This window comes from Pipistrellus hanaki (genome assembly GCF_964339955.1).
Source record: "Pipistrellus hanaki genome assembly, chromosome: 9".
Lineage (NCBI taxonomy): Eukaryota > Metazoa > Chordata > Mammalia > Chiroptera > Vespertilionidae > Pipistrellus > Pipistrellus hanaki.
This window is the reverse complement of record NC_140511.1, coordinates 79,640,597-79,667,107: the sequence shown is the minus strand read 5'-3', so window position 1 is coordinate 79,667,107 and position 26,511 is coordinate 79,640,597. Positions and strand designations below refer to the sequence as shown.

General features: G+C 44.2%; 1 protein-coding gene across 1 annotated transcript in view; it reads right to left on the bottom strand.

Annotated features, from left to right (window-relative positions):
* Nucleotides 1–26,511, bottom strand: part of PACS1 (phosphofurin acidic cluster sorting protein 1) — an 87,831-nt gene that overhangs the window by 24,987 nt on the left and 36,333 nt on the right. Inside the window, exons 2-4 of the mRNA XM_084893855.1 lie at nucleotides 13,410–13,497; nucleotides 2,189–2,278; nucleotides 410–535 (exon numbers count right to left, since the gene is read on the bottom strand). Coding sequence (XP_084749981.1) covers nucleotides 410–535; nucleotides 2,189–2,278; nucleotides 13,410–13,497 — 304 coding nt within the window. The remainder of the gene's footprint in view (nucleotides 1–409; nucleotides 536–2,188; nucleotides 2,279–13,409; nucleotides 13,498–26,511) is intronic.

Below are 26,511 nucleotides of genomic sequence, written 5' to 3'. Positions count from 1 at the left end.
TATAAGTTTGAATTAAAAAAAAATATTTTATTGATTTTTTACAGAGATGAAGGGAGAGGGATAGTTAGAAACATCGATCAGCTGCTTCCTGCACACCCCCTACTGGGGATGTGGCTGCAACCAAGATACATACCCTTGACCGGAATCGAACCTGGAACCCTTGAGTCTGCAGGCCAACGCTCTATCCACTGAGCCAAACAGGTCAGGGTGTGAATTTTTTTTTTTTTAAAGTTAAAGTACTTGAAAAAAGAGGTATATCCTGCATTTCCAATATAAGAATTTACTTATCAAATGAAACACCCCACCAGCAGGCTGAGAAAATCATTTGCTGGGCTGTCATGGCTGGGCCTGGTGTGTCTCTTAGACAACGATTTAAAGGCCAACCGTCTGCAGACTGTGTTCCTCTCACCTCTGCCATGTTGATGAGTCCCACGGCCAGGGTCTTATAGCCCAAGATAGTCCGGTTCTTGTAACGCTTTCTCCTTTGCAGCATGATCTGCAGTTTATTGGCATCTCGCTTCAGGAAGTGAGGGTACTGCCAAGTGCAAAACAGAGTCAGGCATGGTTAATGAGCACCTGAGGCCTTGGTGGGCCGGTCCTGCTAGAGGGCACACAGTCTTTCTGGGCTTCCCCATCTCCTGTCTGTTCATGGGTGGGGAGGGGTAAGAGGGTAAAGGAAGTGTCACTGAATTGCTGCTGGGGGTCTGCTTCTGCTTGGTACCTGGCTTCCACTCTGCAGTCCAAAAGAACAAAGAACAGAACAAAGAGAAGATCACTTGCTGAAAAAAGGGGTCAATTCATCAAGACTTACTTCCACATGTTTATAAACCTAATAACAGGGCTTCAAAATGCATGACCATCAAAACCTGTGCCTGGCTTAGGGCCGTCACAGTTTGAACTTACAGTTCCTTTTGCCCCCATCATCTTGTGACTGGCTCTTTCCTAAAATCCAGCTCTCACTTCCTTTTCCTACTCAGTGAAGCCTTACCAAAGGAAAGGCCTATATTCCACTAGAGGCCCAGTGCACAGAATTCTATATCCCACTACAGGTACGGTGCACAAAATTCATGCAGTGTGTGTGTGTGTGTGTGTGTGCGCGTGTGCGCGCGCGCCCCTCAGCCCAACCTGCACCCTCTCCAATCTGGGACCCCTCAAGGGATGTCCGACTGCCTGTTTAGACCCGACCCTTCTGGGATTGGACCTAAACAGGCAGTTGGACATCCCTTTCACAATCCAGGACTGTTGGCTCCCAACTGCTCCCCTGCCAGCCTGATTGCCCCTAACTGCCCTCCCCTGCTGGCCTGGTCCCCCCAAATGCCCTCCCCTGCAGGCCTGGTCCCCCCAACTGCTCTCCTCTACAGGCCTGGGTCTCCCCAAACTGCCCTTCCCTGCAAGCCCAGTCTCCCCTAACTTCCCTCCTCTGCCGGCCTGGCCTGGTCACCCCTAATTGCCCTCCCCTGCAGGCCTGGTCCCTCCCAACTGCCCTCCCCTGCTGGCCATCTTTGACCACATGGGGGCAGCCATGTTGTGTGTTGGAGTGATAGTCAATTTGCGTATTATTCTTTTATTAGATAGGATTACCCAGTTTCCTCTCCTTCACTGTCCTCTCCACATCGGAAATTATCTTGTTCTCTGATGACTTTATATTGCCTGTCTTTTTCACCACTGAGTCTCCATTGTCTACAGCAGGCCTGGCACAGAGCACATTTCAGAAAACTGCCTCTTTCCTGGCCATGTGCTCAGGTGTTTTCTCTATGCATTCAATTTGGCCGACTGGGATTGTGATGACAGACAGACATAAAAAGGAGAAGGGAATGGATGGAGATTACAAGATGAGGACAAAATGGTTGTGTGCTGTGACTCACTAAGAGGTGATGGGGCAGAGCGTGGTAGGACAGGTGAGCTAACAGCCTTATCTAAGGAAAGGAAAGAGAAGAATGAGACACGGTATATTTTTTAGCAGCCCATTCAGGTCTTGGCATCTTTATCATGGCTGGCTAAGTGACTACTCTGGCCCTCCAGGCTAAACGTGTGAGCTCTAGGTGACTTTAATCCATTCCTGCTCTGGCTAATTCACTGGGTGACTTTCATTCATGGGGCTACGTCTGCTCTTGGATCAAACGGTTTCCAGATCAGAGGGCTGTCTAGGGATGGGACTGGACATGGCATACTGTGGGCAGATTCCTACCTGAAGGGAGAAGGTTAGTTGGAGCTCTGTTTCCACCAGTCCACTGGCAGGAAGGATGATCTCATTGGAGCGAAGAATCCTTTTTGAACCCTGAAATCAAGAAAAAACTATGTCAAAGCCGTGTCACCAAAAACCGGACTGAACGGAATACTATGTTGGCAAACAACTTTGAAAAACTCTGCGCTGTTACCAGTCTTTGTTGTATTAGAATAAAGGCACACCACAGGTACACTGTATGCTGATACTGTCCTGTATGTTTACAAAGGGTCTTCACATTAAAATGGTTTGTTACTGCGTCCGAGTTTTCCCAATGCTCTGGAGGAAGAGGCGAGCAGGTGCCATCCCCCAGTAGGGGTGTCGAACTCAATCAGAGAAGGGGCCAAAATCTAAAATCCAGCCTAAATCGCGGGCCGAATGGTTTACTGAACAGTCATAAACTGACAATGTCATAAACTGACAGCAGAGTGCAGTGATGACAGCGCGGTGCGGGCCACATTGCAAGGCCTGGCGGGCTGGATTTGGCCCGCGGGCCTTGTGTTTGACACATGTGCCCCAGGGTGTGGTGTGACCTCCCCACGCTCCCCTCAGCCTGGCTCTTCCTCTCTGACACTCAGCAGCACTGTCCTGTCGGTGTGGTTTTTTTCTCGTTTCAGATGCTCTTTCAGGCAAATCAACTTGTCTTTCAGGTCTCAGCCCAACTACAACTTTTTTCCAGGAAACTTTCCTTTTAGCACCCCCACACCAACTTCCACTGTATTAGACACCGCAGTGCTTTTAGCTCTAAAAAAAAAAGTGAAGCCAAACTATCCTAAACTATCAAGAGTTCGCAGGAAGATCTGAGGAATGCAAGTAAATGTCTACAAATGATTTTTTTTAAGTTGAGGTTTGACCTAAACAGTGAAGTGCCCAGGTCTCCAGTGCAGACTGATGAGTGGATAGATGCACACACTGAGTACCCCACATCTGTATCCACATGGAGAACACTTACTCTGGAAAAATCCCTCTGACCCTTCCCAATCTTGCACCCCTCCCAGAGGCAGGTACTGCTTTGACTTCGTTCACAATAGATTCGCTTGGTCTGTTCTAAAGTTTCACAGAGACGGAACCATCAGTATGCACTATTCTGCTAGGGCTTCTTCTGCCCACATACTGCATTTGAGGTCAACACAGGTTGTGGCACGGACCATTCATTCCTTTTTATTGCGAAGCAGAGTTCTGTGCTAGGCACACGTGTACCACACTTCGTTTATGCACGCTCCCGCTGCCGAACACTCACAATCGGTTGTTTCTAGTTTGGGTTGTTTCCAGTAATTATGGCTGAAGTTAAGTCTGTGGGGACGTGTGTTTTCCTTTTTCTTGGGCAAATGCCTAAGAGAGGAAGTGCTGATGTTAGGGAGATGCATGTTTAACTTTAAGAGAAACCAGCAGCCCCACAGCTTCATGAACACTCGGGAAAGCCGATTGGTGGATTCTAATGGATACGCTCAGTGCAATATCATTGTGGTTGGAATTTGCATTTCCCTGATGAGTAACAATATTGACAAAGTTTTCATTAGTTTTTTGGTCATTTGTAAATTTCCATTTATGAATACGTATTTCATCAAATGTCTTTACCCAGGTTGCTTATCTTATTAAGTTGTAAGCTTTTAAACTTACACATGACATTGTCAGATATATGTATTGTAAATATTCTGCCTATCCATTTTCTTAATAATAATTTGATGAAGAATTTAATTCTGATTTAGTCAACTTTATTTTTTCCTCTTATGCTCAATGCATTCTTGATCCCAGTTGAGAAATCTTTGCCTAGTCCAAGGTTATATTCTGCTTATCAAGTTATTCTGCTATATCAGAGCAGATATTCTGCTATATTTTCCTTTAGAAATTTAAAAATTTTTTTTTTTAAAGAGAGAGGGATAGAGAGTTAGAAACATCGATGAGAGAGTCATTGATCAGCTGCCTCTTTTTTTTTATTTTATTGATTTTTTACAGAGAGGAAGGGAGAGATATAGAGAGCTAGAAACGTCGATGAGAGAGAAACATCGACCAGCTGCCTCTTGCACACCCCCTACCGGGGATGTGCCGCAACCCGGGTACATGCCCTTGACCGGAATCGAACCTGGGACCCTTCAGTCCGCAGACCGACGCTCTACCACTGAGCCAAACCGGTTTTGGCAGAAATTTAAAATTTTTTATTATTTACTTTTAGGTTTCTTATTCATTTAAAAATAAAATGCATTTTACAATGTTTTATAATTAGAATAGCGTTATACCAATTAAAATAATAAAGGAAATGGCTTTATCTGTTGACAATGCTTTTTATAGTAACCTCTATTACAAACAAGAATCCTGACAAAGTTTTCACCTGAGTTAATTTAGGCTTTTAAGAAATCTCTGTAAAATGAATCTCAGAAATATGAGATAACCCAAAAGGTGGTCTATGTATATTTCTGCCGTGGGTAGAGACATTGGCATGCTTTAGAGATATTTCTAGGTGTCAGGCCTGGTGTGTGTGCCTGAAGACCTGCCTCCTGGAGCCGCTCAGATGGTGGCCGCTCTTCTCCCACAATCCACACACCACTGGGCGTGGAGGTGCGCAGGCGTCCGCTTGCTCATCACCAGCTACAGAACATTCTCCCTCCCACCTCCCTAACCCCCCTTGGAATTGAAGTCATAAGACTATATTATCCTCTATTCTTCACTGTTGCTGTCACCTAGAACTGCCAGTCATTCCTGCTCATGTCTTAATTTTGGCTCCTCACTCACTGTTTCTCTCCCCAACACTCCTCCAGTCCTAACTCGATGATTTCAATATAGATATGGTCTTTCCAACCCCTTGACTCTAAATCCCAAGTTCTCTTCCAGTGATCTTGTCCTCACGCTTGTCCTAGCCACTCACATGGTCATACAAGCAATGCTTACCAGAAATCTCAGTTTTATGCATCCCACTCACCTCTATTGGCACTTCCTATCTTTTCAGTTCATTCTCTCTAGTTTATCAACAATGATAATCCTTCAAACTCACCAAACCTACAACCCATTGATCCTCCCACCCTTTCACTCTCCCTCATGTCCCTGCTGTTCCTGCTTTCCTCCTTGCCCAGCTTAAGTGCCACCATCAATCTTTATAAGGATGCCCTTGCCCATGCCCTTGACTCCTTTGCCTGCTATTGTTCTGAGTACTCGTTTGGTAAATTACAACCTGTTTAAATCCAACTGCACCAGCTGAACATGCCTGAGAGAATCCTATAATCAGGCTAACAGTTCTGACTTTAAATGTATGACCCCAAATCTTCATGCTGCCAGCAATCTCTGCATTCTCCAAGTCCTTCCATCTTCTAAGCCGATAATCTTGATTCCTACTTTGCTGAGAAAAGTGAAAAGTAGGAAAAGAGCTCCCACAGCTCCCGCCACACCCACCACTTCCTGACCACCTTTGTACTCACACCCTCCTCCCTCCTGGGACACAGAACCCGTGCTTCTGTCCTGTCAATCGCCCTCCTTGCGATCTCATCCCTTCTCACTTACTCAGACTGTTCTAGCCATTCTCCCTTGCCTACATAATCACCTTTCTTCTCTATTCTGAATCATTTCCCTTAACGAAAACATGCCATTATTTTTTTTAAGGCCTCTCTTGTCCCCACATGCCCTGTTGACTACCACCCCTACCTCACCTTCCTTTTTTTTTTTTTTTTGTCTACCATCAGGAAATAGCATTTTTATTTATTTTTTTTTCTTTTATTATTTTTTTTTAAATAAATTTTTATTGTTCATATTATTACAAATGTTCCTTTTTCCCCCCCTCACCATTGCTCTCCTCCACCAGGTTTCCACCCCACCCTCTGCCCTTTCCCCACTCCCCATTGTCCTCATCCATAGGTGCACAGTTTATGTTCAGTCTCTTCCCACGCCCCCCTCTCCCCTTTTCCCCAAGAATCATCAGTTCACTCCCCTTCCATACCTCTGATTCTATTATATTCACCAGTTAATATTGTTCATCAGATTTTTTTTTTTTAATTTCCTTGGTTTTTAGATTCACTTGTTGATAGTTACGTGTTTGTTGTTCATAATTTTTATCTTTGTTTACTTTCTCTTCTGAAAGAACCCCGTTCAGCAATTCATATAATTCTGGTTTGGTGGTGATGAACTCCTTTAGCTTTTTTTTTATTAGTGAAGCTCTTTATCTGACCTTCGATTCTGAGTGATAGCTTTGCTGGATAGATTATCTTTGGCTGTAGGTTCTTACTATTCATCACCTTGAATATTTCTTGCCATTCCCTTCTGGCCTGCATGGTTTCTGTTGAGAAGTCAGCTGACAATCGTATAGGTGCTCCTTTATATGTAACTACCTTCTTTGCTCTTGCTTCTTTTAATATTCTCTCTTTGTCTTTTGCTCTTGGAATTTTAATTATGAGGTGTCTTGGTGTGGTCCTCTTTGGATTCCTTTTGTTTGGAGTTCTGTGCGCTTCCTGGACTTGTAAGTCTAATTCTTTCACCAGGTGGGGGAAGTTTTCTGTCACTATTTCTTTCAGTATGTTTTCAATATCCTGCTCTCTCTCATCTTCTGGGACCCCCATAATTCTGATGTTGGTTCGCTTGAAGTTGTCCCAGAGGTTTCTTACATTATTTTCAATTTTCTGGATTCTCTTGCCTTCTAGCTTCTGTGGAGGAGTGTCTTCTGGCTCTTTATGTTCCAAATCTTTGACTTGATTCTTGCGATCTTCCCTTTTGTTTTTAGGACTCTGTAAAATATGTTTTATTTCAGACAATGTATTCTTTATTTCTTGTTGTTCCCTTATCATTTCTTGATGATCTCTTTTCATATCCTCATAGGTCTTATCCATCTTTTCTAGGAAATTCTTGAAAAACCTTATAAGCGTAGATTTGAACTCTATATCCAGACGCTTTTTGTCCTCCATTTCTTTCGTTTGTGATCTATTTTGTTGTCGCATTTCGCAGTTACAGATGGGGCGAGGTTTCAGGGTGGAGCCTGCAGCTTTGGCTTCCGTCAGCCCCGCCCTATGTGGGTCCTTCAGTGCTCGCTGCCGGCGCCTCTGAGAGAAAGGTGCCCTCGATTTTCGCCTGCTGCCAAACAGTCTATGTGCTCTCCCCCAATGAGCCCGGTATTGGGGTTCAGTTCAGTTTGAAGTGGAGTTGGAGGTGGCGTTCAGAGCAGTCTGGAGCTCCAGTCTCCTTCCCGTCAGGGCAATCCCGCGGCACAGCCGGCCGTCCCTTCTCTGGGGGCAGTGTGCGCGCCTCCGGGACCTCCTTTCGCCGCTACCCCGGGTTCCGCCTTACAGCCCAGCTCCCTATGGCTAAGCCTGGGTCCCCGGGGTCTGGGGAACTGGGGTTCAGAGCAGTCGGGGGCCTAGCACAGTTGGAGTTTTATCTCCTTTCCGCTAGGGAACGCCCGCCAGGCACTCCGTCTCCCCCTCCTCTCTGGCTCCGTCCTCTCCGCGCACCGTGTCTCCGTACCTTGGGCTTTTCCAGCTCCTCCGCGCCTCCTTCTGGTTTTGTCCTTGCTTCTCGCTGTAGAATTTCCAGTCAGTCAACCTTCCTGTAGTTCTGGGCAATGTCTGTTTTATATTTTAGTTGTATTTTATTGAAATTGTTGTGTGCGGCTGCGGCTAGGTCTTCACCTGGGCGCAGCCATCTTCCTCACCTTCCTTTTATAGCAAACTCAAGAGTTGTCTCTTTTCGCTCTCTTGAAGTCTTCTCCCATTTCCTCTTAGATGCATCCCAGTCAGCCTTCCTATACCACCATTCCACCAAAACTGCTACGGACAAGGGCTCGGCTAACTTCCACTCGGAGGACTGATGATCTGTTCTCGCCTTCCTGAACCTGTCTGCAGCTCTGACAGAGCCATCACCCTCTCTGTCAGCAACGCTTCCTCCATTGGGCTTCCAGAACACCACTCGCCTGGATTTCCTCTTTCCCTCCTGCTGCTCTTTCTTGATTTCAGGTCCTTCTTCTCCATGACTTTTTAATAGTGGGGTGCCTGAGCCTCAGTCCTTAGACCTGTCCTTTATATGCACTCCACTCCCGATGATCTCATCTAACTTAAGGTCTCAAATGTGTCGATGACTCTCCAAATGATTTCTCTCCCCCACACCTCTCCCTGGAACTCTAAACTCATACACCCAGCTCTCTTTTTGATATCTCCTCCTGGATATTTAATAGCCATCTCAAACATAATATGATAACCTGAAATTTGGACTTTCCCTCCAAACCGGTTTCACCCAGTCTTCCCCATCTCGCCTAGAGGCATTTTCACCCCACCAGTTGCTTAATCAAAAACCCTGCCACCATCTCTCCTGTTGCACCATCACTGTTGTTCTATCAGCTGGTTCTCCTGGCTCCTCTTTCAGTCTCTCTCCACAAAATTAAGTCACTGGTGTTTAATTTTTAATTTTTAAAAAATCTTATTGATTTTTGAGAGACAAACATTAATTTGTGGTTCCATTTATTTATGCATTCATCGGTTGATTCACACAGCAGCCAGAGCGGTCCCATCACTTTCTGTTCGAGCGAACTCCTCCAATTCACACAGAACAAAAGCCAGAGACCCTGCAATAATCTGCACACATCCTCTCCCCATCCCTGTTCAACCTCACCTCCTCCAGCTCTCACTCCTCTCCAGCCTCACTGGCCTCCCCGTCCTTCTGGATTCTGCCAGACGTGCCAACCACAAGCATCCAGACTCACTCCTGCCTCTGGGTCCTGTCTTGGCGTTTCCCTCTGCTTGGAATGCTCTTCCTCCAGATTTCCGCATGGCTCCCTCCCCCACTTCCTCCAGAGTCTTCTCAGTGAGGCCTGCCTTGCCCAACGCGTATAAACTATAATTTGTAACCCCACCCTCACCCCGCTTGCTCCATCCCCCTTCTCTTATACTATTTACTTATTTCCCCCACAGGACACATCACCTTCCAACAGCAGCAGTCCGATTATCTGAACCTTCACTATCCAAATATGTGCTATAAATACCTGTAAACATTTCTATCCCAAATGCATTATCTGGATTGCAAACCTGTTAAAGGGAACTGCATAGGCAGGTAGCAGGACATAGAGTACAGTGCAGTCACAGCTCTGGCACTTTAAAAGCATGATGCATTTCTGCTTCATCTTTCCCCCTTTCTCCAAGGACTAAGACCTTCATGGTCCCAATATTTGCTTCTTCCAGGTGCCTAGGATACCAACTTGAGTCCAATTTAAAAATTATCTTTAGTATCTTTATGTATCATTTAAAATCTATATAATAGTATACCTTCATTTGCAGTATAGAAGCAAAACAATTTAAATCTGATACTATAGAATCATTACTTATAGCACATAAAGATACCTATCAATGAATATTAATATATTAAAAATTAAGTCACTGGTATTTTATTTTTAATTTTTTAAAAATTTTATTGATTTTTGAGAGACAAACATTAATTTGTTGTTCCACTTATTTATGCATTCATTGGTTGATTCTTGTATGAGCTCTGACTAGGGACTGAACCCACAATCTCGGCATAAGGGGATGACACACTAACCAACTGAGTCAGCTGGCCAGGGTATCACTGGTGTTTTAAATTCTTCTTTTTTAAATAAAAGTACTCTCTGTGGATTGTCACAAAGATATTTAAGAGTGCTGTAGTGATATTTCAGGAAATAGGCTGAGGTTTAAGATGTCTGAAAATGGCCGAAACCCGTTTGGCTCAACGGATAGAGCATCGGCCTGCGGACTGAAAGGTCCTGGGTTTGATTCTGGTCAAGGGCATGAACCTGGGTTGCGGGCACATCCCCAGTAGGGGGTGTGCAAGAGGCAGCTGATCAATGATTCTCTCTCATCGATGTTTCTAACTCTCTATCCCTCTCTCTTCCTCTCAGTAAAAAGTCAATAAAATATATTAAAAAAAAAAAAGATGTCTGGAAATGCATTGCTATTTTTCCCATTTAAATAATAGAAGACAGACTTCTACCATCCAAAATGTTTTTTTAAGAATAGATTAAATTTCAAGGAAAGCCTGGATATAAGTTTATTTGTTTATTATGTTTATTGTCTCTTTCCTTCTAATACAATAATTTTGAACTCTTTAGTCACAGTATCTTTTTAAACTCTTAAAAATTATTGATGCCCTAGCTGGTTTGGGTCAATGGATAGAGTGCTGGCCTGCGGACTGAAGGGTCCCAGGTTTGAGTCCAGCCAAGGGCACATGCTTGGGTTTTGTGTTCGATCCCCAGTAGGGGGCATGCAGGAGGCAGCTAATCAATAATTCTCTTTCATCATCTTTCTCTCTTTCCCTCTCCTTTCTCTCTTTCCTTTCCTCTCTATACAAAATTAATAAAATATATTTTTAAAAATATTAAAAAAATAAAATAAAGACATCGATGAGAGAGAATCATCAATCAGCTGCCTCCTGCACACTCCCCAATGGGTATGTGCCCGCAACCAAGGTACATGCCCTTGACTGGAATCGAACCTGGGACCCTTGATTCTGCAGACCGACGCTCTATCCACTGAGCCAAACCGGTCAGAGCCAGAGACAGGTTTTTAAAAATTCTGATTTTCACGTGAAAGTTCAAATTTTATTTATCATTAGTCAAAAATATTCTCAGTTCTTTCCTTTGAAGTGACAGTTCAAGAAAATAACTTCTGAATACCCAAGTCTGAATAACGAGTTTGTCTGAAAGCCCTTCTCTCCGAGTAAAAATGGTTCCATGAAAAAGCAGGGACTTTGACTCGCTGCACAAGCACTTGTCCCCGAGGTCACAGCCTTCTTCGCCACGAAGCAGAAGTGCTTCATGCGTGTTACCCGTTTCATCACATGGAATGTTAGAAAGGCAGGGAGTGCAGGATTCAGATACAGTAAATTAGCCATTTTTACTATTTCTTCAAGGACATTCGTAAGCAAAACTGGCCCTTTTTGCTTCCTTCGAGTCTGATGGTAAACAATGCAGTAACTACTGGTACAAACCGGGGAGCTGCCTTGCTGTGCACCGAGAACCTGTGCTGTACCCACCACTGCCCACTTCAATGAATGTCGCCAGGCGTGGAAAGGACAGATAATGCCACATGTTACCATGAAGATCACTTCAGCCTGTGTCTCTCCTGAAAGGGGGTGAGGGAGCCCAGAGTCTGCAGACCTCATTCTGAGAACTGCTCCTCACCCAGAACGCAAAGGTGCTCCAGGCAGGGATTTTGGTCTGTTTTGTTCACTGCTGTATCAGGCCTCTGTGCCTCGAACAATGCTAAGCATATAATAGATGCTTAATAAATATGTATTAAATGAATAGCTGGATAAATGAATGTGATAACATCTGTAATTACTTTCAACTGCTTAGAAATAAAGCAATAAAATTCAGAATATTTGCAGTTTTTGGTATAATTTAAAATTTTATAGAATGTTAAATATTTATCCAGTAAATAAATTATTTCTTCTGGCAAAGGCATTTAACTGCAGGGTGGTAAGAGCAGCAGGGAGCTTTCGAAACCATACAACAGTGTCTGCACTAGAAAGCACCAGCTTTTAGCAAGGAGACAAGCCCTGCCCACGCCCCACAGTGGGCCGTGCCTGTGACCTGGAAACGGTGCTGAGCCAGGAAAGGGGGAGACACTGAGAGTTCCCACTGGCACGTGCTTGCCCCACACTTTCTCTTCCGGCCCCTCGTGTCTGCGTAAGTGTCACAGGATTGGAAGAATCATGCCCAAAAATGAACAGGGAGTAAGAGGAAAAGGTGGGACACAAAGGAATTCATAACAAGTAATTTAAACGTTTTAAGTTTTGAGATCTAATTTAAGAAAATGTTATCTCAGAAACAAAGGGCCTCAGTGTATGGGTCACATACTGTGATCGCTGTAGATGTGGATGTTAATGAAACCAATGGCAGTACAGAAACTGCTGCATGACAGTTGGTCTGGCTCATAAAATATCCGGTAGTAGGGAGTTACCATAGAGTTCGCTATTTTTTAATGACTAAGAATTAAATATATATGGCACGCTTAAACGGAAAAATTCAAGAACTATTTAATGATTCCAGAGGCATTTGAGAATCTCAGTATACTCTAGGGAGCCATCATTAGAGAAGACTTATCAGTTAAGAAGGTCTGGTAATGGCCGAGACCGGTTTGGCTCAGTGGATAGAGGGTCGGCTTGGGGACTGAAGGGTCCCGGGTTCAATTCCGGTCAGGGGCATGTGCCTTGGTTGCGGTCATATCCCCAGTGGGGGGTGTGCAGGAGGCAGCTGATCGATGACTCTCTCTCATCGATGTTTCTAACTCTCTATCTCTCTCCCTTCCTCTCTGTACAAAATCAATAAAATATATTTAAAAAAGAAAAAAAAAAGAAGGTCTGGTAATGGTGTTTAGTGACCACATAAATTACCAGCTCTTCAATTGCTAGTCCCACTCTGCCATTCAGTAATTAGCTGGCAACAAATACATTCCTTAACTCTTTTGTAATTCACTTTTCCCCTTCCTCCCAGAAATTCAGGAATGCTTAGAATATGAAAATATGTGAGCCCTAGCTGGTTTGGCTCAGTGGATAGTGCTTCGGCCTGCGGACTCAAGGATCCCAGGTTCGATTCCGGTCAAGGGCATGTACCTTGGTTGCGGGCACATACCCAGTGGGGAGTGTGCAGGAGGCAGCTGATCTATGTTTCTAATACTCTATCCCTCTCCCTTCCTTCTCTGTAAAATACCAATAAAATATGTATATTTTTAAAAGTATGTGAAATACTTTGGGTCCCTTGAAGATACTGAGACAAGAATAGGGAGTTAAATGTGGGGATTGCTTAGAATATAAAATATCCCAGTAAAATTTTAATCTCTAATTCTGAAATAATAATCCATAAATTTCTTCTCTCTTATAGAAAACCTCCAAAGAAGACCCCAACCCCTGTATCTGCGTGGCCTATGAATCCTGGGTAAAGGCTGAAGGGATATAAGCCCCCTAGCAGACTGCACGGTTTACCGAGCACAGCCTTGGCCCCTGCGCCACTGGGCCTTCACACCAGCTGTCACAGGCAGGCAGAGGAGCCGTTTGTGTTCTCTACACGGAGAAACTAAGGCTAAGAGTCAGCACTGGGATCGGGGGGTCTCACGATCGTCTTTCCAGCGCTGCACTTCCTGTTCTGAGTGAAGGGAGAGGTGGTCCCCATCAGCACTTCTGAAGCCCTAATAGTGGGCAAAGGTTATCAGCTTCTTTGAACCCTGAACAAACAATCCTGTCAACTCACCTGTAGCTTCACGGCGATGACCACTGAGTTCAGATCTTTGTCCATTTCTTTCAGCATGACCAGCTTCTTCAGGGTCAAGCTGAACAGCCTAGACAAATTGAGAGAGAAGATCCAGTCAGATGTAAGGAACTCATGAGAAAAGTCACTGACATTCTGCTGGAGAAACACTGCTTTATTTGAAGTAAAAATGTCAGAATGCCGTTCTCAGTCCACACTGTGTCTCCAGTTAGTAAATGGGCGGCTACCCCTTTAATTTAACTGTTGCACTGGAGAAATGTCAGACAGGCACATTATCCCATTACCTCCGGGTACCCATTCACATCAAGCCCAAACCAACATGTATGGTATTGAAAGAACAGAAAGCAAGCTCAATGGAATAGACCCGAACACCCAGAAACAATCCCACAATTATACAGAGACTTGATATAAAAAAGGGCAGTAATAAAATAACTGGGAAAAGAATAAACTCTGAAATAAGAAAATTTGGACCCTATCTCACACTAAATATAAAAAATAATCTCTAGGTGAATATTAAATACTTAGTTATAAAAGGCAAGATTTTAGGAGAAATATGGGAAATATCTTTCTGACTCTGAGGTAAGAGTGGATTTCTTAAATAAGGCACTGAAAACACTGATAAATTCAATTATATTAAAACTAGTGGCTGGTGCACTGTGCACATCAAAAGAAAATTAATTAGAAGAAATATTTTAATATCGCTATTTGCCCTTTCCCTATATTAGAAGCATCAACCAAATTCATGATCAATAATGACAGATCAAAACACACACGTGACTGGCGCCAGTGACAGCTTTATTTATATTGCGCATGCACAAGCTTCGTGTGTGTGTGTGTGTGTGTGTGTGTGTGTGTGTGTATGTGGTGTGAGTGTGTGGGTATTAAGCCAGTTTACTATATATATATATATATATATATATATAGTAAACTGGCTTAATTAGACCTGCTTTCTTTATTTTTTAATGTATTTTATTTTTTTTCTTTTACAGAGAGGAAGGGAGAGAGATAGAAAGCTAGAAACGCCGATGAGAGAGAAACATCGACCAGCTGCCTCTTGCACACCCCCTACCAGGGATGTGCCCGCAACCAATGTACATGCCCTTGACTGGAATCGAACCTGGGACTGTGGGAAGAAAACAAAGCCAATTGGATCTCTTTTTTCTCATCTGGCTGAGATTTCAAGTGGGAACTCATTCATCGTCCAATGGAATTAAAGGGTCATTTTATTACTATTACCCACACTGTACCATTCCTATTTCTTTCTTTAAAAAAAAATATATTTTATTGATTTTTTACAGAGAGAAAGGGAGAGAGATAGAGAGCTAGAAACGTCGATGAGAGAGAAACATTGACCAGTTGCCTCTTGCACACCCCCTACCGGGGATGTGCCCGCAACCAAGGTACATGCCCTTGACCAGAATAGAACTCGGGACCTTTCAGTCCGCAGATTGACGCTCTACCACTGAGCCAAACCGGTTTCGGCACCATTCCTATTTCTACTTGAGTTTAAAACCTGCCACCTTTTGGAAGGGAGAGGAAGAGAGGGATAGAAACATCAATGATGAGAGAGAATCATTGATTGGCTGCCACCTGCACACCCCCACTGAGGATCGAGCCTGCTACCTGAGCATGTGCCCTGACCAGGAATTGAACCCTGACCTCCTGCTTCATAGGTCGATGCTCAACCACTGAGTCACACCAGCTGGACTTGGGCAGTTTTTGCTCAGATGCTGGCCTCATCATTTCTGCAGTATTTTCTTGCTTCCATCTTAAATTTCCATCTGTTCTTCTATCCTTGACCTCTGTTCTTTGTCACCTTTTACTCATAAGGCTTCAGGTTTCCATTGTCATTTCATTCCACTGAAGCCACCATAGAGTCTGGAGGGAACTCTGACAAAAAAAGCCATAATCTTTCAACTCTCCTCCTACCAATTACAATTTTTTTTTTTTTTTTTTTTTTTTTTTTACAGAGAGGATGAGAGAGGGATAGAAAGCTAGAAACATCGATGAGAGAGAATCATCGATCAGCTGCCTCTTGCACACCCCCTACTGGGGATGTGCCCGCAACCAAGGTACATGCCCTTGACCGGAACCGAACCCGGGACCTTTCGGTTCGGAGACCGTCGCTCTATCCACTGAGCCAAACCGGTCTCAGCCCAATTACAATTTTTTAGGAGTCAACTCTCCTCCAGCATCTATCCGTTTTTAATGCTTTTAGTAGTTTATTTTTCCATAAATATATATATATATATATATATATATATATATATATATATATATATATATATTTAGATTTTCTCATTTTTATCTATGGAAGGATTTGAGCAACCAACTTCAATCTACCTTTTTTACTGGAAACTTCCTCTAATTCAATTGAGAATAATTTACAATTAAATGTACTTTTAAAAAAATACATATTTTATTGATTTTTTTAGAAAGAGGAAGAGAGAGGGATAGAGACTTAGAAACACCAACGAGAGAGAAACATCGATCAGCCGCCTCCTGCACACCTCCTCCTGGGGATGTGCCCACAACCAAGGTACACGCCCTTGACCGGAAATCGAACCTGGGACCTTTCAGTCCGCAGGCCGATTCTCTATCCACTGAGCCAAACCAGTTTTGGCAAGTAATTACTATTTATATGACTCTAATAAAGCATAAATATTTACATATGTGCAATGCATAATAGGAACAGAGAAATAGGATGGGGAGAAGTGAATAAATATGAATAAGTTTTGGCCCCAAATCCTATATAATAAAAGCCTAACATGCAAATTGTCCCCTCAACTGGTAGGTTTTGGCAACGTGGTGCTGGCAGTGGATGGGCCCTGAAGAGAGTGGGACCACAGTGGGATGATGGAGCGGGTGAGTGGGTGGCACCAGGCCAAAGTGGATGTAAGCAGGGCATGATTGCCCTGCAGATGGCGACCAGCGGCGGCAGTGGGGGGGCAGGTCAGTCACCTGGTTCCTAGGCACTGAGGGAGCCAGGTGAGGGCCCGATGACTCAGGCTGAGGGGGGCACATGGGGCCCTGGGGGTCCAGAGGTCAGCTGGGACCTGCCCTTCCTCGCTTGATGCTCACGCTTTGGTCACCCGCCAGGCCTAGGGACCGCACCTGTGCACAAATTTCGTGCACCAGGCCTCTAGTGTTTTTATAAGGTACTAAATAGACATTAAAAAACAACAACAACAACAATAGAAGAGGAACACAGAGGTGGAATGCAGATAAAAGTGCTACTTATAGACTGAGGATCTGATTTAGTAAACTTCACAATACCAAATCACAGTTAGTGTTATGCTGAGTAACTTTTTAAAAATCCTCACCTGAGGATAAGTGTGCTTTTTATTGATGTTAAGAGAAACATCGATGTGAGAGAGAAACAATCGATTGGTTGCCTCCTGTACTCTCCCTGACCAGGGATTGAACCCCCAACCTTCTGGTGTACGAGACAATGCTACAACTGAGCTATCCAGTCAGGGCTCCTATGGAATGTGCTATGAGTAACTTTTTAAAAAGTGTCTGTATGTGTGTGCATGTTTACAAAGTATTACTGGTACAGTGTAGAAAAAGATATCTAATTTATTTTGAAAATATAAAGTGAAAGAAACATCTCTATACTAGTAAACCTCTGGAGAGAATTATTGCTAAAAAAGTCTGGGGGGGGGGGAATGTGTGCACGTGGGTCCACCAACCTTTGAGCATATATTTATGTGCTTCTTTCTTTTTAACCAAATGGATATTTACAATTTACATTGAGTAAGTGGACGTCTTTCCATGTTAGCAATGTTCCTAGACTAAATCTGAAGAACTGTCTCCCCCATGGAATGCAGCCATGATGTCTCAGTTGCCTTTTATTTTTTTAATTCTTGTTTTTACTTTTAAAAAATATATTTTATTGATTTTTTACAGAGAGGAAGGGAGAGAGATAGAGAGCTAGAAACGTCGATGAGAAACACCGACCAGCTGCCTCTTGCACATGCCAGCAACCAACGTACATGCCCATGACCGGAATCGAACCTGGGACCCTTCAGTCCGCAGACTGACACTCTACCACTGAGCCAAACCGGTTTCGGTTTGTTTTTATTTTTAAAACTGACTTAGAAGGGCTGCCCCTGCATCTACATAGTTTAGTGACCAGCCAATAACTGGTTGAAGATTCAACTCACACATGGTAAGGCAGCTAGACTTCCAACCTCGCCCATGGAGCTGTGTAGGGGTTATGGAATACAAAGTTCAGGTCTGACCCAGCGCTTACTTTCTGCCGGACCCTCCTGCATCTCTGCACATTTATTCAATCCCCAGCCAACCAGGGCTATCTGGGGACTGGGACCTCTCCAGCCTTCCCTGCAGAGGCTTCTTGTCGGGCAGGAATGTGTAGAGAGCTTTTCTGTGCCATTTCCAGGACCTGTTAAGTTTTAGCTCATCCACCAGTCTGCTGCTTAACCTAACGGGGACAGCTATTGAGGCCACCAGAACGGCCTTGTTCAGCTGCCACTGAGATCATTACTTTTACTGACAAGGCCAATGGGCACGGCTTTTCACCTGCTCCAACTCCAGTGGGCTTCCTCTAGGAGCCATGTTGCTAATTTTCATAGCCTGCCCCACCCTGAGAGAACTGCTACACTGCATCTGGGGCGGTGGCAGGGGCTGGGGGGACAGGGGAGAAAGCTGGTGAGTAATCCCAGGCCAGAACATAAAAAATTCCCACTGTTCTTCCCTCAAGTTCAGCAATTTTTTACGGATAAATGCTTCTTGATTTGTTGTTTCATTTGTTCTGTATCCAGAGGGCTGAAATTGTTTTTCACAGCTCTGTTCAGCTCCATCCACCAAAATCCTACCTCTGTCCTCAGCTACTTTTAAATCTTTCATCTTCAAGTGTGCCACTCAGTCACATGACATAAAACACAGTAGAAGTCCTGTGAGATCAGAGAGAAAAACGACCATTCCTCATATCCAGCTGTCTTCCTACACTATTACACCACATACTTCTAGGCCTTGAGAAAGCAAAACATAACTTGCTAACAGATGGTTTTACAGAACTCTATCTGGCCTAAAAGTAGACCAAGTGACAGTTCTTTCAAGTCTTATCTAGTTATCAGGAGCAGGTTTCACCATGATTCATTTAGGAAAGCAAGCTGCTTGGCTATTTTTGTTTTCCTTTCCTATAAGTCATGCGTTCTCTCCATTGGTTCGTATCTGAAGTCAACCATAAGCCACTGAAAGCTGGTTACCTGATTTCTATATTTATCTGCACAAAATCAAACACAAGAATTAATTCCTTTGTTCTAACATATATGTTCTCTTCCTCACACGTTACAGTTTCTCTTGTATTAGAAATGGCTCCTACTGCTGTATTAAAACTACAGAATATCACATGGCTGTTCTGGTCAGTCAGCAAACTGGTATTATATTGTTAGCCTTCCCATTCCTTGATAAGAACTCAACTCAGGATCAATCTAAGTATAGTCAGTTATCAGTAAGAGGCAAACAGAAATCAAAGTTCAAGAATTTCTGAACTAGTTCTATGATTATAAACCTCCCAAAATTAAAAGCATTTTTGAATATTGCTGCTATGTTGACACTGTAAGTTTACTTTTATTGCACATGTATATTTGACAATAGTTTTACATAGAATGCTAAGAGCACTATATTTTACAGACTAGTATAATATTCATACTATAGCACATCTAAACCTAACGCCTAAATAAATGCATTATCATTTGTTTAAAGTTTTAATGGCAATAATGGGAGGAAAAGAGTAAATTTGTCTTACATAACTGAATGAAAAATAAACTCAAAAACTAGTCAGTAAAGTTTAATGTGGCCTCGTGCTCCTGGAAGAAGGGGTTGCCCGATTCAGAGGGGTGATCTGGCTCTATCCCGTTAATCTCCGAACTGAGACTTCTGTGATGGCAGGGTCCTGGGATCATGGTTAGTCAGTCCCCTTTCTCAGGACAGAGTGCTGCCAATCTCCTTTTCTCAACAGCCAGGTCTTTAATATCTGTAAGACAATTGCCAAATTGAAGTGTGTTCTTCTTTCCAGCTTCTCGGTAGACTTCTTTTCCTGAACTAATCAGTTCTTTCAAGGTTGCATCCGTCCAGGTAGGTCTGCAGCTCGCTGGCCGGCAGTCCCATGGAGAGCCCATCCGTGCGTGGTGGGCCATGGTGGGTGAAGACACGGCAGCAGCAGGCACATCTCCCAGTGGCTTGGCTTCACCATTCCTTCCTAATTTCCTCCTGGTGACACGTGATTCCACTCCCACTTCCTCCTGTGGCCCAGGAGATGCTCCTCTGACCTCTGACCCCGCAGCAAGCATGAGAACGAATTTGATACTCTAAGTTTGTGACAAAGCATTTCTCTTATACAACTTATTCTAAATAAATTGCACACAGCTTCTCAACCTTCTTAAAATATTTTTCACCCTACAAAAGTCATCAACAGCAAATGGCTTCCCAAGCTGAGTATTACACATGAAATCAGGGCAAACCTCATGGCAAATTAATTTTTTTTTTCATTTCTTCCCTTGGGTTGGCAGTACCCCCTGATAGGCATACATGAAGGAGAAGAGCAAAACTGCACTAGCAAGGACTCTGAGGCCACCAGTCCCCGTCTAGCTGAGTGCACACAGTGCAGGGCCAGCTGTAAGACGACCCCTCACAGGGCCCTGCCTTTGTGCCCCGCAGCTGCTCCAGGATGCTCTGCCTGCACAGCCAGCCTCACGAGTGTTCCACTAAGAAACGTGCCACCTGGGGAAGGTGGGCATGCCACAGACAATGTCTCTTCCAGACAGCAAGGCGTTTTAAATAATCCACACGAAGCCTCTGGAAGCCAGCAGTCCATTACAAGTAGTGTTAACTGATAAGGCAGGATTGATTACAGGAAGGTAATTCAATTGCAAGACTCTTGACAACACCACAATCTAATACTGCTTGGGAGGGAAATCACTTTTTGTTTGACATTTTCATTAACAGAACTACCTGAATGCAGTGTAAAAAGCTGCATCAGAAAAAATAGCCTCTTTACTAGGCAGATGGACCTGATCTACCTGTAAATGATAGACTTTCTAGTCAAGCCACACAGCCAGGGTCAATGCAGACTACACTTCAGTTTGTGATTCATTTTGTTTTCTCAGTGATGGCATGTCAGACACAAACACCGCTCATGGTTTGGGGTTTTCCAGTGAAGGTGGCTCACCTGTAGGGGGACAGAATGTGAAAACCCCAGACACCAGTGACATCCACACACATCTCAGGGTAAGCAATGTTATATGCCAGTTTGCTTGAACCTTCTCCCTCTTTTTTTCAGGAGTTCCGTTTCTAAAAATACATTTTTATTGATTTCAGGTAGGAAGGGAGAGGGAAAGAGATAGAGACATCAATGAGAATCATTGATTGGCCGCCTCCTAAAAACCCCACACTAGGGATCGAGTCCACCACCTGGGCATGTGCCCTGACTAGGAATCAAACCATGGCCTCCTGGTTCATAGGTCAACGCTCAGCCACTGAGCCATGCCAATTGGGCTCAGGAGTCCCATTTGATTTGGTTTAAACTAACAGCTCTGAATTATAGAAAGATCAGGTTTATATCTGACAGAAATTATTCCCTTCAATGAGAAAACACTTTCCAAATCCACTAAGAACCTAAAGATATAAAAATAATAACATCGGCCCTAACCGGTTTGGCTCAGTGGATAGAGCGTCAGCCTGCGGACTGAAAGGTCCCAGGTTCGATTCCAGTCAAGGGCATATACTTGGTTGCGGGCACATCCCCAGTAGGGGGTGTGCAGGAGGCAGCTGATCGATGTTTCTCTCTCATCGATGTTTCCAACTCTCTTTCCCTTCCTCTGTAAAAAAATCAATAAAATATATTTTATAAATAAATAAATAAATAAATAAAAATAATAACATTGCATTAGATATATTAAAAGTTTAAGATAAATAAATTTTAAGTCTATAAAATGGAATCATACTGCTGTATAACAGATAATAAGATGTATATTATACATAAAATACATGAATACCGTGTTTCCCCGACAATAAGACATCCTCCGAAAATAAGACATCCCCTGAAAATAAGACCTAGCGCATGGAAAGATAAGACATCCCCTGAAAATAAGACCTAGTGCAAGTTTGGGAGAAAAAATTAATATAAGAGACTGTCTTAATTTTGGGGAAACAGGGTATGACCAATTTATTCTTTGCAGCATTGTCTGTAATAGCAAGACACTGGAAACAAGCTTCTTTCCTTGTTTACTAAAAGTAAATTTCATGAAGAACTTCTCCAAATGATTAGGAGCGTATGGGAAGGCAACTGTTTGATGCTTCTTTCTCACATCAATGTTTCTCTCGCTCTCAAATCAATAAGCATGTCCTTGGGTAAAGATTTTTAAAAATATATATATCTTTTATTGATTTTTTACAGAAAGAAAGAGAGAGGGACAGAGAGTCAGAAACATCGATGAGAGAGAAACATCGATCAGTGCCTCCGCACACCCCCACTGGAGATGTGTCCGCAACCCAAGGTACATGCCCCTGACTGGAATCGAACCTGGGACCCTTCAGTCCACAAGCCGACACTCTATCCACTGAGCCAAACCAGGTAGGGCACTGGCCAACATTTCTGTCACTTTTAATCAGGGGCCTGGATAGTGACATAAAAGAGATGCTTACTAACCTGCAGGTGGCACACAGCAAGAGAAGGCTAATGCAAGAAGTAACAGTCAAACCGTTTTCACAGGCTGAACATTTAACTATAAGCATATGAACAGTTTTATATTTAGGCTAAAAATTTCAATAAAAGAGGTATAAGATATGTGAGGGTTTGCTTGGCATAAAAAAATATGAAAAATCCTGGGAATAAATCCAAAACTATGTCATGAACTTAATATAATGGCATTTAAATTTAAACATAAAAATAAATCCATTAAAGTACTGAAGTAAATATGAAGAAAATATTTTTTAAAATAACCTCAAAGCAGGTAAAGCTTTCCTAAGGATACAAAAATCCTAATTTTTAAAAATATTTAAGAATATAAAATTCAGAGGCTATTTTTAAAAACTGATAAATTTCACATTACATTAAGAAAAAAAAATCTGCATGGTAAAACACCACTGTACACAAAGCCTGAAGACAAATGACAAAAGCGAGGGAAATTTCACAATTTATATAAAAGACATAGGGCTATTTTCTTTATTGTACAAAACTCCCCAAAATTACTAAGAAAAAACAGGCCATCAAGCTAAGGGAAAGCTTGCCTGGAGAGACTAAGGAGGCCAAGAGCTGTCCAAGCTGACGGGCATTCTTGTGTTGGAGTGAAAAGAACTGAGCCATTTGTTGCTATAAATGGTTGAATCAGGATTGATGGTGGAAACTCCCATGAGTTAAATGTCAATTGAACGTACAGAAGGACTTCCTAAGAATTAGGAGTCCATAAATGGATTCAGGCCAAGGCTAATCAGCCAACTTCTAAAAAAGTTTTGGGAAAAGAGGATCACATTAGCTGGGAAAGAAGCTACATAATCAGTGAGGTTCTGTCAAACTCTAAAATTATGCAATTCTATCCTAAAAAGTGCATCAGCTCTGGAAAAGCTAAGAGCATGAAATAAAGTAATGAATGACAGGCTCTCACACCAGGAATGAAAACGCCCTGCCGTCCCAGAGGAATCCCTGCGCAGACGCCCTGGAAGAGCCTTTCTCGTGGCCCACACCAGCCCTCCTGCCGGAGGGGACAGCCCCCGGGAAGAAGTGGCTCCAGAGCCCCTAGAAGGAGACAGTCAGACTGTCCGTCTCTGACCACCGTGCTGCTGGGCAGACCCCAGGGCAGGGCTACAGGGGGGCCAGGAACGTCCTTCCTGGGGGGCTCCAGGGACCCCCTCCTTCCCTGGGAGAAACAGCCCGGAGGACAATTAAGCCTCCCAGGGGCCCTGGGGGAAAGAGGCTCCCAGAAACCCCAAAAGAGAGTGGGGCTGGGCGCCCCGGAGGGAGGGATGCTAGAGACCTGAAATAGATTCCCACACACCTCCCCCACATGCCTGCTGTAGGAAGACAGACGGGGTTAGGCTGGGTTGAGGGGATCTCCTCTGGCCAATGTCATTTATTTACACATAAAACTGCACACAGGGCACTGGGGAGGGGCTTCCCAGAGCGAGGCCCACCAGGAGTGTCCTCAGGGCTGTCACCCAGCCCACTCCCATTGCACCTGAGTTACCGGGTGGAGACCCTCGGCGCTAGACCCCGAGCATGGAGCTGGGCTCCGCCTTCGCCTGTGAGAGGGCTCCTCCGTGCTCCTCAGGCCTCCCAGCCCTCTGGGCCCCCTCCTCCGCTCCTCCACTGCCCTCCCACTCAGTGCTCAGGGTCTCCAAGACCGGAGCAGGATGCCCAGCCCACTAGAGGCCTGCAGGGGGGGGGGGGGCACTGACCCCAGGAATGCCTCCTCTGGACCACCCACTCCACGAAGCAAAAAGGCCTCATACAATCTTCTTGCCAGAATCCTGACCTCCAGACCACTGCCCCACCAGCCACCGCCTCGTTACCAATTCCACCGCTACTGTACGTGCCCACCTGTGTGGGGGAGGGGCTGTCTCTACCCAGCCCGTCACTACTGAGCCTCCCCCAGGAAAGGAGCCCTTAGCCAAGCCCTCGGCTGTCTCTAACCAGCCCCGGTCACTACTGAGCCTCCCCCAGGAGAGGAGCCTTTAGCCAAGCCCTCGACCTGGCTGCTGCCGCACCAGCCCACTCTCCCCCACCCTCCACAGAGGGCTGTGTCCCGGCTGACATGAGAATGAGTTTCTATACGGGCCATCAGGGGGCGCCATGAGTCGGACTACGTGGCTGTTGCCAGGGTATAGGGAGAAGTAACTAATTGGACTGCCCTACTTATAGGGTATTCCCAAGTTGGGAACATTACACCTAACTTTAAACAATCAGAAAGGCTTTCTCAGCCAGGTGAATGGGGGGGAAAGAGCATTAAAAACAAAGAAACAAAACCAGTTATCTGCCATCTATCTCTATTTGCTTATCCAATGAGGGTGTCACCTGGGACCCAGAAGGCAGGCAGCCAGAGAAAGCTGAAGCACTCCTTCACGGAGTCCTGGCTGCTCTAACTCAGCAGAGTCAGCATGGTTAGCTCCATGTGCGGAGGGCTCAGCCCAGGCCGTGGTGCAGGGCAGGGGTCAGCAAAGGCATCAGTCCACAGAGCCAAATATCAACAGCACAACGATTGGAATTTCTTCTGAGAGCCACATTTTTTAAACTTAAACTTCTTCTAACACCAGTTCTTCAAAACAGACTTGCCCAGGCCGTGGTATTTTGTGAAAGAGCCTCACTCAGGAGCCAAAGAGCCGTGTGTGGCTCACGAGCCGCAGTTTGCCAATCATGGGTGTAGGGGAATTAAGTAAGGATTTCAGACCTGGGCAATTTATATACACTTCAGGAATAAGTATATTTTATGGATATGTTGCAGGTGGTATTGTGCATATATATTAGGAGATTATATATATATATATATATATATATATATATATATACACACACACACACACACACACACACCCCGATATATATATATATATATATATATATATATATATATATATATATAGTCATAGATCCTCTCTTTGTCTCACATTTTAAAATATACAGTCTTTTCTTCAAGAAAAATATTTATTAGAGTGTACCAGACTCATTTAACCTAGAAAAGAGTAAAAGTATAGGACATTGATCCCTATTTATCAGACTGAGTCTCTAGACTATGGTATCCCTACCAAAAAATAAAATAAAATAAAAGTACTTCTTGAGTGATCATCTGAAATACTTAGATGGTTCTATCCATCACACCTGCATATCTTACTTTAAGTTAGACACTGAACATACACTGCAGTCCTCATCTTTTGGGGCTGTCATATCTGAAGTCTATTTTTAGCTCATGAGAGGAGAAAGGCAGTCTCACACCTCCACTCAGTTCCTACCACAGCGCTCTGCACGCCAGCTCCGGGAGTGAGAGGGCCTGCCTGCCTTTGCTGAGGAAGGTCCCCCTCTCGCCTGTGCACTCCAGCCTCTTTCACCAGTTCTTCACGGCCCTCCTCCAGAGTCAGCATATCCTCAGCTTACCGATCAGAAAGAGGAGGAACACAGAAGAAATATGAACAGTGACTCAGTGGTCGTTCAGAAAAACCTGCTGAGTTGGTGTGGTTCTATTTGTGTGGTTCTAACAGTGACTCACAGGGAGGCCTGTGAGTGAGCAGTCTGAGAGACCGGGAGAAAGGGCAGTGGGCACTGCCAGACAGAGGCCTGGCAAAGTGACCTTCCTGCTCCTTTTGGCAGGTCAAGTCCCTGCCTGACAAGAGCTAAGTTATCACCAAGGAAAATCAGACTCAGTTCCATGAAAGACAGAAGCCAGGGAGTGTGGGATGGGGAAGGGGAGAAGCAGTTTGGTGCTGAGCTCAGGAGGAAGCCCAGGAGAGGCTGTTAGCACTGACCAGGCAGAGGAAGTCAGAGTCCATAGCAGAACGCTGGGCCTCTTTCTTCCCACTCCGCTAAAACCCTCTGCCCCTGCAGTGTGCTGCTCTGATAGCTGCAGGCCTCCACTGCCCGCACCGCCCACTCAGCTCTGTGCTTGGCTGCTTCTTCACTGCCTCCAGAAAGAAAAGTTAGACATGATACTTACTATGCCAATAATCACCACCTGGTAACGTAAGTTCCAGAAGCACAGGCCTATTCTTACAAACAGCACAGTTTTCAATTCAAAAGGAGAGAACTCACCCTCATCCCTGCCCCCAGCCCTGGACAAGCACAGATTAAATTAAGAATTCTTAAAATTCCCAACGGTGTCAAAAGCATTTAAAGCTGCCAGGTCAAAGATTCATTTTTGCAGCAGACAACCACAAAGGATTTCAGTATTACATACAGTGGAAATGATTGCAAGAAATTTTAAATATGGACAGACAGTAATTTAAATTCTTTTCCTAATGGCTAATACTATATTTTCAGTTCAATATCTGATTCTAAGTCAGGCTCCAGCTGAGGAAAGGAAGAGCCAGCTTTTGGTTCCCTGGGATTGACTTGCTCGGGGATTACCTTGTCCGC